At 39.7% G+C, this 18,146-nt stretch overlaps 1 protein-coding gene across 4 annotated transcripts in view; it reads right to left on the reverse strand.

Moving 5' to 3' along the window:
• The window catches only part of OSBPL9 (oxysterol binding protein like 9), a 164,057-nt gene extending 148,640 nt beyond the window's left edge, over positions 1 to 15,417 (reverse strand). For all 4 annotated transcript variants that reach the window (XM_019957502.2, XM_019957501.2, XM_019957500.2 and 1 more), the window contains exon 1: positions 15,269 to 15,417. In XM_019957502.2, the coding sequence (XP_019813061.2) occupies positions 15,269 to 15,379 (111 nt within the window). In that variant the 5' untranslated portion in view covers positions 15,380 to 15,417. The remainder of the gene's footprint in view (positions 1 to 15,268) is intronic.
• Positions 15,418 to 18,146: the final 2,729 nt, after the last annotated feature.

Consider the following 18,146-nt stretch of genomic DNA (forward strand, 5'->3'; position numbering starts at 1 on the left):
ATGGTCCCCAGATTAGCTAGGAAAAGCACTCAAAATACAGCATGTGATCAAAAGATAGGGGGAAAGTTGTTATAAATTCAAATACTGCCCAAGAAACTATTTTCTTAAAGCATTTCTTTTAGATGTTGTTGCTTAAGGGAAAGCAAGACTACAAGGAAAAAAAACAAAAAAAGACTACAAGGAAGAATAAGGAAGTAGGTTAAGAATTCAAGAACTGTGCCAAAGGGCTTAGGAGACTGTGGAGGACTTGATTAGTTAATGATCTATGATAAACATTTTACTTTTATAAACAGGGTGAGCGGGGGAGGGAGAAACACTTTTTAAAAAGGCAATTTAAAAACACTCATTCTAAACAGACTTGTGATTGCCAAGGGGGAGAGGGGTTGCGGGGGGATGGCTTGGGAATTTGGGGTTAGCAGATGCAAACTATGATATACAGAATGGATAAACAACAAAATCCTACTGTATAGCACAGGGGGCTATATTCAATATCCTGTGATAAACCATAATGGAAAAGAATATTTTAAAAAGTGTATATATATGTATAACTGAATCACTTTGGTGTACAGTAGAGACTGGCACAATATTGTAAATCAACTATAATTCAGTAGTAAATAAAACTTTAAAGAATAAAAACACTCATTCTTTACTAGGTCTAATTTTACTTCAGAATTGCTGTTGCTGTTCCGTTGCTCAGTAGTGTCCAACTCTTTGCAATGGGTTAAAAAAAAAAAAACAAAAAACGAAGGCAGAAGAGCTGACACGCCAGCAGAGAACAGAGGGTTGGTCACACAACGTATCATCTATCTGAAATGTACATTTCATCCTCTTCTGGGTGATGAAAATTTCAAAGAATTATGTTCAGGAATGTGCCACTATCTTTCTGTGGTCATGTTTTGTGAATATAAAAAACTCATTACTCAACAAATTCTAAGATTTAGTATTTGCTCCTCCTTTCCCTTCTCTAGGAGGCTTTTTCTTTACTGGAATGGAAAGAGTTTTTCATTCATCCTCGGTGTTTCAACTTAGATGTAAAAGGACTCAGTACTTTTTAATGATTCATCAATGCAGTCTGTACCTTAGAATAATAGCCTATGCAGAAGGTTTGGGAGAAGGAAATGGCAACCCACTCCAGTGTTCTTGCCTAGAGAATCCCGTGGACAGAGGAGCCTGGTCGGCTGCCATCTATGAGGCTGCACAGAGTCGGACATGACTGAAGCTACTTAGCAGCAGCAGCATGCAGAAAGTTTATTTCATTGTGATAATGATGTAACTCAGTTATCACCTATAAGCAGACTAGTGATAACTTGGGTTTGTCATTTTAAAATATCAACACTAGCACAATTCAGTGAGAGAACATTCTATCTGGAGTTAGAAGACTTAATCACATACAGAGAAACTACTGTGTGAGTTTTTAAGTCTCAATTTCTTCATGTGTAAAGGAAGTAATATATAAACTACTTCACCTGTTACTCATTCCATAAATATTTACTGAATATTCACTAAATGCCAAGCATTGCTCTAGATGCTAAAGATAAAATGATGAAGGTAAGTCTCTGTTCTCACAGTACTTACATTCCAGAGGAGGGAAACAGACACTAAACAGGAAAAACAAAGTAAGTTTAGCAGCTAACAATAAATGCTATGAAAAAATACATCAAGACCAGTGTGCTACACCAAGGAAACCAGAATTGAAAGAGACACATGTACCCCAATGTTCATCATAGCACTGTTTACAATAGCCAGGCCATGGAAGCAACCTAGATGTCCATTGGCAGATGAATGGATAAGAAAAATGTGGTACATATACACAATGGAATATTACTCAGCCATTAAAAAGAATGCATTTTAATCGGTTCTAATGAGGTCGATGAAACTGGAGCCTATTATACAGAGTGAATTAAGTCAGAAAGAAAAACACCAGTACAGTATACTAACGCATATATATGGAATTTAGAAAGATGATAACGATGACTCTATATGCAAGACAGCAAAAGAGACACAGATATAAAGAACAGTCTTTTGGACTCTGTGGGAGAAGGCAAGGGTGGGATGATTTCAGAGGGTAGCGTTGAAACGTGCGTATTATCATATGTGAAGCGGACCGCTAGTCCAGGCTCGATGCATGAGACAGGGTGCTCAGGGCTGGTGCACTGGGATGACCCCGGGGGATGGGATGGGGAGGGAGGTGGGAGGGGGGTTCTGGATGGGAAACACATGTGTGCCTGTGGCTGATTCATGTCGATATATGGCAAAAACCACTACAATATTGTAAAGTAATTAGCCTCCAATTAAAATAAATTAATTTTTTAAATAAAATAAAATAAGCTTATATTCTAAACCATCAAGTGAAAAAAAAAAAAAGACCAGTGTGCTAGTGCTAGTGACTGATAGTGAGGTGTACTTTAGACAGGTTGTTAAGGAAAGGCTTCTCTGAGCAGTGATGCCTAAATGAAGACCTGCATAACAAGAAGGGAATCAGGCATGCTACAGTCATGGGAGAGTATCAGTCCAAGAAGCCAGAAAATATACACAAAGACCCTGAGATAGGAACAAGCTTGAGGTGTCCAAGGAACAGGGGGGAAAAAAAAGCTACAGTGGATATAGTGGTGAGCAAAAGGTTTACTGTAGAAAGTTAAGTGGAGAAAGATCACAAGGCCATCCGTTCAATTCAGTTCAGTCACTCAGTCGCGTACGACTCTGTGACCCCATGGACCGCAGCACGCCAGGCTTCCCTGTCCATCACCAACTCCCGGAGTTTACCCAAGCTCATGTCCATTGAGTCGGTGATGCCATCCAACCATCTCATCCTCTGTCGTCCCCTTCTCCTACTGCCCTCAATCATTCCCAGCATCAGAGTCTTTTCAAATGAGTCAGCTCTTCACACGAGGTGGCCAAAGTACTGGAGTTTCAGCCTCAACATCAGTCCTTCCAATGAACACTCAGGACTGATCTCCTTTACGATGGACTGGTTGGGTCTCCTTGCAGTGCAAGGGACTCTCAAGAGTCTTCTCCACCGCCACAGTTCAAAAGCATCAATTCTTTGGTGCTTACAAGGTGGTAAGTCATAGTAAAGAGTTTGAATTTTTTTTTCCTATAGTCACTAGAGAATTTTAAGCAGGGGAAAAATATGATCTTCCTTTTTCCTTTTTTTAAAAAATCACTTGGGCTACTGATTAAAAAATGGACTTTAGAGAGCAAAAAGGAAACAAAGAGAACACTTAGGAAGTTTTTGCACCAGACCCGGGTGGTTTATATGCTATAGTGGTAGCAAGGAAAAATGGAAGAGGTTATGAGGCTTAATGAAGCGATATATTTGACAATAGTAGAAAATACCTACAACAATGATTAATATAGTAGAGGCTTATGGCACACTGCATTTTCCAAAAATGGCCTATAATGGTATTTCTCATCCTACAAGCTCTTTTAGAACTTTGTCACTCCCTCATTAAGAAGTAGAGTCTTCTGTTTGTGGGTGGGTTTTTGAACTGCCCTTAATCAAGTAGACTGGGTACTATCCAGCTGAGCAGAACTATAGGAGATAATACAGATTATTGTACATTGTCTTCCTGCATCACAGACAGCATAGGAATCTTAATCTCCCAAAGCCAGATGACTGAGATCTCATTAAGTAAGGATGAAGGAAAAAAGATATCCTTTGCTCATTTTGCTAGTTGAAGAAATACAATACAAAATGGTACAACATATCTATAGAAAATTTTTTAATAAAATGCTTCTGGGTTGTATATTATTATATATATAATGATTCCATTTATATAAAATATACATAAAGGTGTATTTAAGCATAAAGAGTTGTTAGGAAAGCTATTCTCCAAAACACAGATAGTAGGATTTCAGGTAGTACTTTGCTTCTTTCTATTTTATATGCTTTTTCAATTTTTTTTAAATTAAGAATATATTGCATCTCTTCAAGAGCAATGAAACAATCTTTTTGAAATTTAAAATAAAGAGTAATAATGTCAAATTCTGCAGAGACAGTGCTACTAAAATGAAAAGTTAAAAGCACCCACTGGGTTCAGCAACAAAGCTTTCATTGGAGACTTCTGCTAGGATATTCAGTGAAATTTGGAGGTAAAAACAGATTGCTGTACAGTAAATGCATGAATAAAGACAGACAATGTAGAAGACTCTTTCAATAGGTTTATCTAACTTGAAGAAGAGGTGAAGATGATTTTTCCAGGGGGACATAGAATTAGCAGAGATATTTTTCAACTTGAGAGAGATATAGCCCAAGTTTATTTGTTAATGAAAAAGTCAGTATATCCTAAAATTCATATAGAAATTCAGCAAACCCAGAATAGCCAAAACAATCTTGAGAAAGAACAAAGCTGAAGGGCTTACACTTTCCAATTTCAAAACTAACTGTACCAAAAAAATGAAAAGCAACAGGCAATCCCAAAACGTATTAAAATTTTCCATATGAAATTGTTACAACTATGATGTTTAGTTGTTATATTGCAAAATATTCTTAAACAACAAAAGTCTGTACATAGAAAGAAGTAGAAGACAATGGGCGAGAGGAAGGAGAAAGCAGAAAAAGGAGAAAAACCTATAGACTGAGATTCTCTAAAAATTCGCGAGTAGATGGAATCCAGAACACCCAAGGATTGGTGGTGTTGCTTAATTGCTAAATTGCGTCCAACTCTTTTTGCAACCCATGGACTGTAGCTTGGCAGGCTCCTCTGTCCATGGGATTTTCCAGGCAAAAATACTACAGTCGGTTGTCATTTCCTTCTCCAGGGGGTCTTCTAAACCCAGGGACTGAACCTGCATCTCCTGCATTGCCAGGGGGATTCTTTAGTACTGAGCCACCAGGAAAGCCCACCCAAGGATTACTTCTTCCATTATGTCAGGGACGCAGGGAAGGATAGGCAGGAAAATAGTTATACCAATAGGTGGCAGTACAAGGAGTTGAGAGTGTTCCCACCAAATGAACTCTATTGTCTCTGGGAAGCATGGTATCATTTATGAGAGACGGAGGAAAGAGGAAGATCAAGAGACTAGAGGCAGCTGCCAGAATGACAAACCAAATATTCATCCAATATTTCATTTGTCCACCTGTGCCATAAGAGTAATGCTAAAATAAAATACATTCAATTAAGTAAGTAGACAATTTAGCATGAAGGCTCAATGTGAAAAAACTCCAGGAATCAGAATATTAACATTCATAATAATCTTTGTCATGTGAATGGGAAAAAAATAATTTTGAATACCTCAAAATACTTTCCCCAAATATGATTTCATTTATATGATTCCATGTATCATGTACCAAAAAAGTAAAATTTTTTAGTTTAAATTAGTCTAAGATGATTATCCTTTACAATATAGTAAATGAGAAGAAAAGACTCAGCTGGCCATTTGTTTTTCTCTATAAGCAGTAAAAGGAAATAGGTCCTTAATCTAACTCTCTTGAGCATTGTTCTAGCTAGCTTTGACTGACATTATACAACTAGTTGAAAATCTAATCCTATGACAACTGCCACATATAACAGTGGCATATTTAAGAATAGCTCTGCTTTCTATCCTTCTACAAATTACTATCAACAAAACTGCCTGCAATAAAGCAAGAACTGACTGCTTGTCTGATGTACCACACTAACCAAAAGATCCCACACAGTTCTACAGGGTAAGGATGATTAAAACAAAGCCATTGTTATTAATACAAGCTTAATCAGGTTTTACATAAGCCATAAACACATTTGTTATCAGTATATTTTGCAAAATTTACAAGGCTGTATAAGCAATGATTCCAAAACAATCTTCTACATCACATCTCTTAAAGGGCCTTGGACATTCCATTCACTATGAGAATGATGTACTATATTTATAGGGCTTGAAAATTATCATGCTAGTAGTACTATCAAGGAGTTTACAAGCTTGCTGTACAGATAAAGGATGTAACAGAGACTTCCCTGGCGGTCCAGTGGTTAAAACGCCACACTTTACACTTTAGAAGGTGCAAGTTCCATCCCTGGTTGGAGAACTAAGATCCCACATGCCATGCACAGCACAGCCAAACAAAAAAAAAAAATCAAAAAAGAGAAAAACTAAGGCTGACTAGGGTATTCAAGAAACCACAAGACATAAAATTTCCACATACTTCTTTTCAGGGCATTTAGATTAGGTACAATTTTTCTTGTGTTCCTTTTGCAATTCTAAAGCTATTTTATTAACTTGGATTATTAATATGTACCATGTAAGCTTAATAAAAAACATTTGATATAACCAAGAAGTTTATTTACAAAAGTATAAATTCACTTTTAAATGCTTGATGGGAGTGGTGCTGATACATTTCTAGCAGAATCTGAGATTCCCTCTTTTACATCTTTGCAAGAAAAACACATATATTTAAGCTCTTCAAAAACCTAAAATCCAAGAATTAGATGAGAGATTTTATCACCTTCCAGACATTGCTAAGGACTGTCAAGTAATATTTAAATGTGTTCAGATTACCAGTGTTTTTGAAATGCAAAGTCACTATGACTCTCTTCCAGCTAGCATGTTAACAGCAAAACACATCATTTCTCCAATGATTCCTTTTAAAGAAAACCTTGAGTGACCCTGACAACTTACTAACTCACTATTTCTAACTTTTCTCTCTGAAATGTCATAAAGACAATACAAAACAAGAAAGAGTGTTAAATACTTACAGTTCATAACTAAACAAATCATATTTTATAATCTCAACTAGCTCCTCTTCAGTTCAGTTTAGTTGCTCAGTTGTGTCTGACTCTTTGAGACCCCATGAATCACAGCACACCAGGCCTCCCTGTCCATCCCCAACTCCCGGAGTTCACTGAGACTCACGTCCATCAAGTCGGTGATGCCATCCAGCCATCTCATCCTCTGTCGTCCCCTTCTCCTCCTGCCCCCAATCCCTCCCAGCATCAGGGTCTTTTCCAATGAGTCAACTCTTCGCATGAGGTGGCCAAAGTACTGGAATTTCAGCTTTAGCATCATTCCTTCCAAAGAACACCCAGGGCTGATCTCCTTCAGAATGGACTGGTTGGACCTCCTGGCAGTCCAAGGGACTCTCAAGAGGAGAAGACTCTTGAGAAGCCTATATGCAGGTCAGGAAGCAAGTTAGAACTGGATATGGAACAACAGACTTGTTCCAAATAGGAAAAGGAGTACGTCAAGGCTGTATATTGTCACCCTGCTTATTTAACTTATACTCAGAGTACATCATGAGTACACCACAGTTCAAAAGCATCAATTCTTCGGCGCTCAGCTTTCTTCACAGTCCAACTCTCACATCCATACATGACCACTGGAAAAACCATAGCCTTGACTAGACGAACCTTTGTTGGCAAAGTAATGTCTCTGCTTTTCAATATGCTATCTAGCTTGGTCATAACTTTCCTTCTAAGGAGTAAGCGCCTTTTAATTTCATGGCTGCAATCACCATCTGCAGTGATTTTGGAGCCCCAAAAAATAAAGTCTGACACTGTTTCCACTGTTTCCCCATCTATTTCCCATTAAGTCATGGGACCAGATGCCATGATCTTAGTTTTCTGAATGTTAAGCTTTAAGCCAACTTTTTCACTCTCCACTTTCACTTTCATCAGGAGGCTTTTTAGTTCCTCCTCACTTTCTGCCATAAGGGTGGTGTCATCTGCGTATCTGAGGTTATTGAGATTTCTCCCAGCAATCTTGATTCCAGCTTGTGCTTCTTCCAGCCCAGCGTTTCTCATGATGTACTCTGCATAGACGTTAAATAAGCAGGGTGACAATATACAGCCTTGACGTACTCCTTTTCCTATTTGGAACAAGTCTGTTGTTCCATGTCCAGTTCTAACTTGCTTCCTGACCTGCATATGGGCTTCTCAAGAGGCTCCTCTTACAATCTGGTTAATTTCAAAGTGACCCTGCTGCTGATAAGTCGTTGTGTCCAACTCTGTGCGACCCCATAGACAGCAGCCCACTAGGATCCTCTGTCCCTGGGATTCTCCAGGCAAGAATACTGGAGTGGGTTGCCATTTCCTTCTCCAATGCATGAAAGTGAAAAGTGAAAGTGAAGTCGCTCAGTCGTGCCGGACTCTTAGCGACCCCATTGTCTGCAGCCTAGCAGGCTCCTCCATCCATGGGATTTTCCAGGCAAGAGTACTGGAGTGGGTTGCCACTGCCTTCTCAGAATGTGACCCAAGTTATTCCTTTTTCCACTTCCCATGGCCACTAATCTAAATCTTTACTACATTCCTTAAATCTTAACTCGACTCTCATCTTCAATAAATACCCTGCTTCCCATCCCTAAAACATTTAAGCATACTCCTACCTTAGAAACTCTTTCCTCTCAGTTCCATATTCCTTTGTTCCTCTTTCATAATGAAACACCTTGAGCAATCTAAACTCATTTTCTCTACTTCTTGCCTCCTATTTACTCTTCAAACCACTCTGACTTCCAAACTTCTGACTCCATGGGAACTTCTCTTTTTCAGGGCATCAGTGATGTCCAACTTGATCAATCCAATGAGTATTTTTAAGATTTCATCTATTCAATTGTCTCAACAGTATTCAAGCCAGTTCCTGCCTTGACCCCACATTCTGGTTTTTCTTGGCTATCTCTGGCTGTCCCTTTTCACTCTTCTGTGCAGGCTCTTTTCTCTACCCAAATCCCTTAGAAACGACTGTGATGGCTTAAAATCCCTCCATAAATTGACACTCCTTTCAAAAGGCAGAGGCTAATTCTCTTTCCCATGCCTAAAATTCCCATCCCCTGTAGCATGAACTGAACTTAATGATTCATTTCTAATGAATGGAAGAAGGCAAAAGTGATGTTCTCAGACCAGGTCAAATAGGCACTTCAGCTTTCTCCTTGCTCTCACTTGGATTACTCCTTCTGGGTGAAGCCAGATAGATGCCCTGTCACAATGACTCTCATGTAGCCCAACAGAGAGGTTAGCTGGTGAGGAACTGAGGCCACCTTCCAGGAGCCAGTAAGGACTAAGGCTTTCTGCCAACAGACATGAGAGTGAGTCATCTTGGAAGCAAATCCTCCAGCTCCAGTCAAGTCTTTCAAATGACTGCAGACATAGCCAATGTCTTGACTGCAACTTCATGAGAGACCTTGAGTCCAAAGTTCTGAGTTACAGATAATAAATGTTTATTGTTTTAAGCAGCTAAAATCATTATGGCCAATTTGTTATAAAGCAATAGATACCTAATCCAATGGTGTTTCTCAGTGTTCTATCTAAAGCTCTCTATTATTCCCACTCATTCACTCTCTCATCTCTCCATATGTGTAAAGCTAATATTTATCTGTAGCCCAGATTTTTTTCTTAAGTTCCAGACTATGCAATATCTTTACTACAATTTCAACATGCCCCAAAGCAACTACCATTCTCCACCCAACCTATACTTATCTTCCCTATCATCATTCATTCAACTAAATCTAAAAACCTGGATTTCATCAAACTCCTCCTTCCCCTTCACTCACATCCAATCACTGAAATCCTGTCAATAGGACTTCACTATTTCTCCATAATCCAAATACAAACTTTACCTGAACCTATTGTTTAATTTTAAAAATCACAGAGAGACAACCAGACATCATGGGCCACTTGATGTACAGGTTCCCTCTGTTCCTAAGAAACCTTCCCTAAGCCAAAATGGCATAAAGCAATGACGCAATTGCCTTAGGATACACCTTGCTAACAGATGCACAAAATAAACTGAGATAAAGTAAAGATGCTCACAAACACAGTTCAAAACTACAGCAGCTTGCTACTATGTATTAATAGTTCCCAGCATGCATGCAAGCTGAGTCGCTTCAGTTGCATCTGACTCTTAGTAACCCTACAGACCTCCAGGCTCCTCTGTCCATGGGATTCTCCAGACAAGAATACTGGAGTGGGTTGCTATACCCTTCTCCTTGGGATCCTCCCAACTCAGGGATCGAACCTGCATCTCTTATGTCTCCTGCATTGGCAGTTGGGTTCTTTACCACTAGTGCCACCTGGGAAGCCCATAGATCCCAGGGAAGGAACTTGCTGGTGTCACTCTTGCTGCTTAGGGCGCTCACTGACTCTATAGCAGCTCGCTGTGGAAAAACAAAAACAAAAACTCTGAATGCCATTTTCACTTTTTGTGTATTTTCCACAAAAGCAAAAATCCTCTTTGGATTTCTTTTGGTTAGCAAAAACAGGAAAATAGTTCTTTTCTAAAAAAGAAGTAGAGTAAAGCAAACTATAAGAAAGTGGAGATACTTGTAATATGTTCCACCTACAAAGTATTGCTGCCCAAAGTGGGGGGAAAAAGCTGAATTTAATTAAGCTTCTAGCTTTAAGTATCAGTTTATAGGAAACATGGAGGCTAAAGGAACATGTTTAAATACACCACAAGAATACTCTCAGCAAAATCTAGAATGTGGAAAATCTAGAGAATAATTTGCTTTCTTCAACAAATGAATGGCAAAGAAAAAGAGGGAGGGAAGGCCTACAGAGTAAAAGAGACTCAGTTTTACGTGTGGCTCTTGTTTGGAATTCTGACTCAAATAAACCAACTGGTGAGGGTTTGAGAAAATCAAGGAATGTTTGAGAAAAATCAAGGAACTTAAACACAGTAAAACATATTGAAATATTCACAAATGAAATAATAAGAGATTTGGGATCTGCTTTAAAGTAATCCAGTGGGGTAGGAAGGAGCTTTGGGAGTATTAATAAGACAAGATTAGCCATATATTGATAGCTGCACAAGCTGGGTGACAGGAATTCATTTTACTATCATCTTTCGTATATGTTTCAAACAAATTTTGTATTATGAAAGTTTTTTCCACAACAAAAAGTGCTTACAACACTTAAGTGACTTTCCACTGCCCTGAGTGAAAAGTTTAAATTCCTTAGCTCAGTTTACCAAGAAAGTCTTTCATTAACTGGCCCCTGCTTCTCTCTCCCTCTCATCGCACTATTGTCCACCTCACAGCCTAAATTCCAGGACTAACAAGCTCCTTACTCGTGTCTCTTTCAAAAACATCTATTCCCTCTATCTCAAGCAGTTTTCCCTCTCTGCTTACATGGCTAATCTCTACTCACCACTCAGGTCAAAGCAAACCTACCTCTTCAAGGAAATCTTTTCCAAGACAGAGGCAAGCTGCCCACCTGTGTACCTCCCAACATCCTACTGTTCTCCATCACAGCTCTTACTTGATGTACACCCCGGCAGACTCTAGGCATCATGAGAACATGGACTATTCCCATCTTATTTACCATTTTAACCCCTCTTCCCAGCATAGTGCCTAGCACATAGTACATCCTCAATAAACATTTGATAATCAAAAGGTATGAACACCTGCTTTCTAGTCTAACAACTCCTCAGATATATCTATATCTCCTTCAATTTTCTTTCCTTTCTCGTCTTTCTCTGTGATCATGATTCACATAAATGGTTAGCTGTTTAAACAGTGTTCCCAAATTTATATCCTTATCCCTCTCAATAAATATTCAACTAACAGGGGACTTTCCTGATGGTCCGATGGTTAAGAATCTGCCTGCCAATGCAGGGGACACTGGTTTGCTACCTGGTCCAGAAACTAAGATTCCACAGCCGGGGGGCAACCAAGTTCATGGGCCACAACCACTGAAGGCCTTGCGCCCTACAGCCTGTGTACGCAACCTGTGAAGCCACCACAACGAGAAGCCCACACACCGCAATTAGAGAAAAGCCCATGAGCAACAACAAAGAACCCATGTGCCGCAAGGAAGACTCAGTACAGCTCACCCTCAAATTCAACTAACAAATTCTATGCTATAATCTAACAGATCTTCATCTCCAGGCCTGACCTATGGCTCCAAATACCTTCTGGATTCAATCTCCTGTTATCTCCCTACATGCCTTTACATTAAAGAAGCTCAGAAATTCTCACTATCTTCTTAACGGACTTTATGTTCTCAAGTTTCCCAATTTGTGCATATTTCCCACTGCCTGAAATGCCCTTCTTCTCTTCTACCTTTAAGTCTCGGCTCAAACGTCCCTCTAGCCTTTTTTTAGGCAAAGTTCCCACAGCAGTCTATTCTTACTTCTATTGTAGAATTTATCACACTTTTTTGAAATTATGTTTAGGTGTCTATTCTGCAAGATTTTGAGTTCCTAGATGGAAGGGACTCTCTCCTTCATGCTTTTATCTCCGGCATACATAGTAAAGTGAAAATGAAAGTCGCTCAGTTGTGTCTGACTATTTGCAACCCCATGGACTATACGCTCCATGGAATTCTTCAGGCCAGAATACTGGAGTGGGTAACCTTTCCCTTCTCCAGCGGATCTTCCTGACCCAGGAATCAAACGGGGATCTCCTGCATTCCAGGCAGAGTCTTTACCAACTGAGCTATGAGGGAAGTCCATATATAAAGTGCCTATTAAAAAGTCCCAAATAAATGTTTCCTGAATAAACCACTGTTTCTAATAATTAAAAGACAGGAGCGTGACCTGAAAAGGTTGCCTAAATCTATTTTCTAAAGAAGGTAATCAATTTTTCTGTTCCTGTATTAAACAGAATATCTACTAAACGGTTTTTCAAGAACTGAAAATTTACATAAAATGAAAATAAAAGAAATGTAAAGTAAAAAAACTATTCATTCCCAGAGGACAGGTAAGGGTCTGGGCCCAGGACCAAAAGTTCAGGTGAAGGTGAGGTTTGGGTGAAACTATTTAGTTCACAGCAATTCCCGTGATCTTTTCCAAAACCCTGAGATTATCTCAATATCAATTTTTGGTATAGGCCAACTCTAAAGCAAGGTCAATCTAGTTTCGTTCAGGGTTTCCATGGCCACCCTAGAATAGACAGACCTCCAACTACAGAGCCAGACCAGAGTGCAAGTGATTAGAGTGACTTGCTATTTACTGCTCTGCTTAAAATGCTGTGCAACTATTCAGATAATCTTCCTGGAAGATGCAGCTCCAAGTTATCAGCAGCATGCAGATCATTAAGATGTACCTTCATCCTTCCAAATCCTAATGTAATGAAACAATGTTGAAGTGTACAGAATTCACTGCCAATATTCAATGTGTCTCCTACTTTCTCTTTAAGTGAATACCTATCCTTTTCTCATCTTTACTGGACCTCCTTTAATTTGGCATTGAGTATCATCTTATTTTCACAAAATCATTTTATTTTACAATATTTCTCTGTTGTTTCTCTGCAAACAAATACTTTAACACCAAAAAAAACAAGGAAAAAAAAAGAAAAGAAAATTTCTAAACATCCATTAGTGAGAAATATGATACCTCCTTCTACTGGCAAGGATGATGTTTTATAGTTTAATCTCAGTAGGGAGGATAAGTAATGGGAGGGAGAAGAAAGAAGCATAATTTAAAAAGCCATGTTTAGCCAAAGACAAGGAGAAATTTGTCAAGATACTCAGAAACTAAAGGGCAAGGAGGCAGAAAAAAGATATGCCAAAGTGAGAAAAACAGGAAAAAAAGAAGATTCTGTCTGGGAGAGGAGTTCCCAAGAACCCCAGCTTGGGGCCCCTCCAGTGTGGCCCTAAATTCAGACCCACACAAATTTGGGATCTGTAGAGTAACTTCATTCCATAGTGCCACTGAAATTATTTTGAATGGGCTGGAAAGGGTCCATGGGATTTTCTGATTATCACTTCTACTGAAACTTATTATTACTCTTCATCTATCTGAACTATGAGATTTCATAATTTCAGAGTTTTCAGGATATAATGTTCATTTGCCTCTCTTTCATAGCTAGCTAATCTTGAACAATGTATTTAAATTTCATTCAGGTTTGTTCAGTCTTTTCCCCCTTCAAAATTATGTAAAGAAAGGAAGTTGGTGTGAAAGTTTTTACTTTTTACTCCTGTAGGTTTGTCTTTAGTAACTCAAAGATCGCATTTTTCTCATTTCTGTAGTGAAAGTGAAAGGAAAAAGAAAGCCATGTTACTTAGACTCCTGATAACACTGCTTACTGCTAGCTCTGTGACCTTGAGCAAATCGCTGAAAAGCCTGGAGCCTCAGATTCCAAACTGTAAAATGGGGATAATGAATCCTTTATTCTGCAGTTATTGCAAGTAAAAAGAATCAAGGGAACCACCTTATTAGAATATAAGCTCCAGAGAAAAGGATATCTTGAACTTTGTTGATTCAAGAAAAGAATATCTTGAACTTTGTTGATTCTCGCTCACATGCACAGGCATGAGCACACACATCCACACACACCTAGCCTAAAGCAATAATAATTAACACGTAGTGGGCGCTCAATAAATATTTAAATTAACGAAAAAATATCAATACTAGTGTCCCCATTCCTCTCGTTGACATTAATCCTTCTTCCATAATCACAATTTTTTCCCTTCTATTATTTTCTAAAGACTTCAGGACATTCTGTTTTGTCGTTTGAAGAGGCTTCCTCCCTCTCATTGGCTATTATTAACTAGACACCATTCAGAGACAATACCTTTGGAAGTAATTTCTCTAATTCCACCCACCTTCCATTTCTAACGCGTCGGGGGTGGAGCGACAGAACATAAGATTCTCAGCAATTCATGGACCTTTCCCGCAGTCACTGATGTGTGTTTAACGACACTGAAGCCCTTAACTTAGCTCTTCCCAGAATATAACTTTCAGGAGACATCGCACTATGCAGTCTCTCTTCGCTAACAAGAGACTTGCTGTGTAGGAAATCCTCCGCTCTCAAAAGTTAAGGCGTCGGTTACGCTCGCCCCCCGCTGAATGGAGGAGAGTCCTGTGAAAGACACACTCAACTTGGGCAGACTGGAGGTATTTCAGAATCCTTCAAGTTGAGCAACGCCCAGTCACTTCCAGGACCTGGCCAAGCTCGTCAGACCACTGCTCTAAGAAAGCAGCGCTCCTCAATCCCTGGAGGGAAGCTAAGGGGCGCGGCCGTCTACAGGGCCTGGTGGGGGACACTGTCAAGTCCATGATAACATGTGGAAACTGCACAGATCCCGAGACCGAACCCTTCAAGCCACGACTACAACCATCTACCTACCTACAACGCGCCCCCCTGTTTACTCCCCAACAAATACAGGACCCTAAGAAAAGAACACGGCTCGCCCCCACCCCATAAATCATACAACCGGTGCCTATTTATTGGCTGCGCGAGCATCTCCTTCACCCTCATTGGCTATCCGGGGCGCAAAACCCTCCCCTACGAGGGAACCCTCCCGTACGGCGGCACCCCCATCCTAGCAACCTCTACCGGGCTACCAGAAAGCCTGTTCCCCACCTCCACCGAGGAATCCCGACTCCCAAGGCAGCCGGGGATTTGCCTCCAAGGACTTACTGTGTAGTAGGACAGCAACCCTGCATTGTAGTCCAGCACGAACCAACGGTACTGCCAGCCCTTCATTACGTTAGTCCATTTACTCAGCGGCCCCTCCATGATGGACGCCATCTTGGGAGCCGCCAATGACAACAAACGGCCTGACGTCACTCGCCTATAAGGCTTTCAACATTCGGTGGGCGTGGTCATCGCCGACAGGGGCGGGCCCCGGGTGGGGCCAGCAACTGCTTCCCGCCTTGCTAGACTCGAGGACCCACGCCTCCAGCTATAAAATTCAAAAAAACGATTTTCTTTGGGAGTCTGTCGTGTGTAGGACTCCATGCCCGAAATGTGAAGAATTAAAGCATGAATACTGAAGTTAAGATTACTTATTAACATAGATAATTTTACTGCCCATAATGATACCTTACACATGCAAATAATTTCACATCTGATATTCATTTAAGCAATTATTTCACAAACCCATTCATTTAATAAACATTTTTTGTTTTGTGCTGTAGGCTTGGGGGTTCAGCAAAGTCTTCATGAGGCGAACAGGGAATAAAAAAATATACAATTGTAATATACAATTGTAACTGTATATTACAATTTGGTAATTTGGAAACAAATTAAGCAAGTAAAGAGGCAAAGGGTAAGGGGCTGCAATTTTAAGTTCCCAAATTGAGAAAGCCTGAGTGAGAAGGTAACTTTTGAGCAAAGACCTGAAGAAAGAGGGAGGCTGGCAAAGAAACAGCAAATTGTTCTTTGTAAGTAGAGTAGTGAGCCAGGGAGGAGGTAGTTGGAGATAAGGTCAGAGAAGTAAGAGCAGATTTCTTAGAGCCTATAAAGACAATGGAAGTATTGTCCTAGAATATTGAGACAATGTTTGAGGTCCTGGCAATGCAACACTGAAGGAGACAAACAGATTCCTTGTTGAGAGATAAGAGCTTAAATTCTGTGATGGAAAGCAAACACAAAACAAATAAACATGAAAAATATCTAATAGTGATGAATGTCTTGTGGAGAATTTAAGTAAGTGGATGTAATAGGAAGCCAATGGGTAGCTACTTATAAAGTATATAATTGAGTGATTGTGTAAGGCATCCCAGGAAAAGGCATTGAGACGTGAAGGATAAGAAAAAGGGAACTAAGAAGCAGGGCATTGGCTAGAAGTGGCTGTGAAGTCAAGGGAGAGGTTTTCTTTGTCTTTAATTTTTAACTTTTTTATTTTAGGGGTTTAAAGGTGTTTTGTTTATTCAGGTATTGTGCTGTGAATCTCAATTTGCTGATAACAGAAGCTCTAGGAAAAGAGAATATCACTGAAGGAGCTAGACAAAGAGAACCTATTTACTAGCTAATCAAGTTGGGTGAAGATCTAAAGATCAAATTATTTACGCTGATACCTTTTTTATTTCATTGAGATGTAATTGACATACAGCATTGTATGAATTTAAGATGTGCATGATTTGGGAATTTCCCTGGTGGTTAATGCCACTCTCCCAATGCAGGTGGCCTGAGTTCTAGGATCCCAGGAAGGGGAGCTAAGATCCCATGTGCCGTGTAGTGTGGCCAAGAAAAACCCCAAAGATATGCATGTGTGTATTGTGAAATGATTACTACATTACATTTAGTTAACTCATCACCTCACCTCAAAATTTTTTTTCTTGTGATAAGAATTTTTAAGATCTACTCTCTTCAGTTCAGTTCAGTTCAGTCGCTCAGTCCTGTCTGACTCTTTGCGACCCCATGAATTGCAGCACTCTCTGTCCATCACCAACTCCCGGAGTTCACTCAGACTCACGTCCATCGAATCAGTGATGCCATCCAGACATCTCATCCTCTGTCGTCCCCTTCTCCTCCTGCCCCCAATCCCTCCCAGCATCAGAATCTTTTCCAATGAGTCAACTCTTCGCATGAGGTGGCCAAAGTACTGGAGTTTCAGCTTCAGCATCATTCCCTCCAAAGAAATCCCAGGGCTGATCTCCTTCAGAATGGACTGGTTGGATCTCCTTGCAGTCCAAGGGACTCTCAAGAGTCTTCTCCAACACCACAGTTCAAAAGCATCAATTCTTCGGCGCTCAGCCTTCTTCACAGTCCAACTCTCACATCCATACATGACCACAGGAAAAACCATAGCCTTGACTAGATGGACCTTTGTTGGCAAAGTAATGTCTCTGCTTTTCAATATGCTATCTAGGTTAATCATAACTTTCCTTCCAAGGAGTAAGCATCTTTTAATTTCATGGCTGCAGTCACCATCTGCAGTGATTTTGGAGCCCAAAAAATAAAGTCTGACACTGTTTCCACTGTTTCCCCATCTATTTCCCATGAAGTGATGGGACCAGATGCCATGATCTTAGTTTTCTGAATGTTGAGCTTTCAGCCAACTTTTTCACTCTCCACTTTCACTTTCATCAAGAGGCTTTTTAGTTCATCTACTCTCTTAGCAACTCTCATATGTAATACAGTATTATAACTATAATAACCATGCTTCACACTACATTCCTAGAATTTATTTATCTCATAACTAGAACTTTTAGCCTTTTGACCAACTTTTAGTTTCATGTAGTCCCTCTTGCTTATTTTTGCTTTTGCTGCTTTGTGCTTTAGGTGTCATATCCAAAAAAAAATCATTCCCCAGGCTGATTTCAAGAAGCTTTCCTGTATGTTTTCTTCTAGGAGTTTTATGGTTTCAGGTCTTACAATTAAGTCTCTAACTGATCTTGAGTTAATTGTTGTGAATGGTTTAAAATAAGGGTCTAGTTTTAATTTTCTTCATATGAATTTGCAAAGACTACCTTTTTCCTAATGAATGAGCATTCTTGGCTCTCATGTCAAATATTAGTTGATTGTATATACATGGGTTTATTTCTGTACTCTTGATTCTGTTCCATTGGCC

Source organism: Bos indicus, chromosome 3 (assembly GCF_029378745.1).
Source record: "Bos indicus isolate NIAB-ARS_2022 breed Sahiwal x Tharparkar chromosome 3, NIAB-ARS_B.indTharparkar_mat_pri_1.0, whole genome shotgun sequence".
NCBI classification, from domain to species: Eukaryota; Metazoa; Chordata; class Mammalia; order Artiodactyla; family Bovidae; genus Bos; species Bos indicus.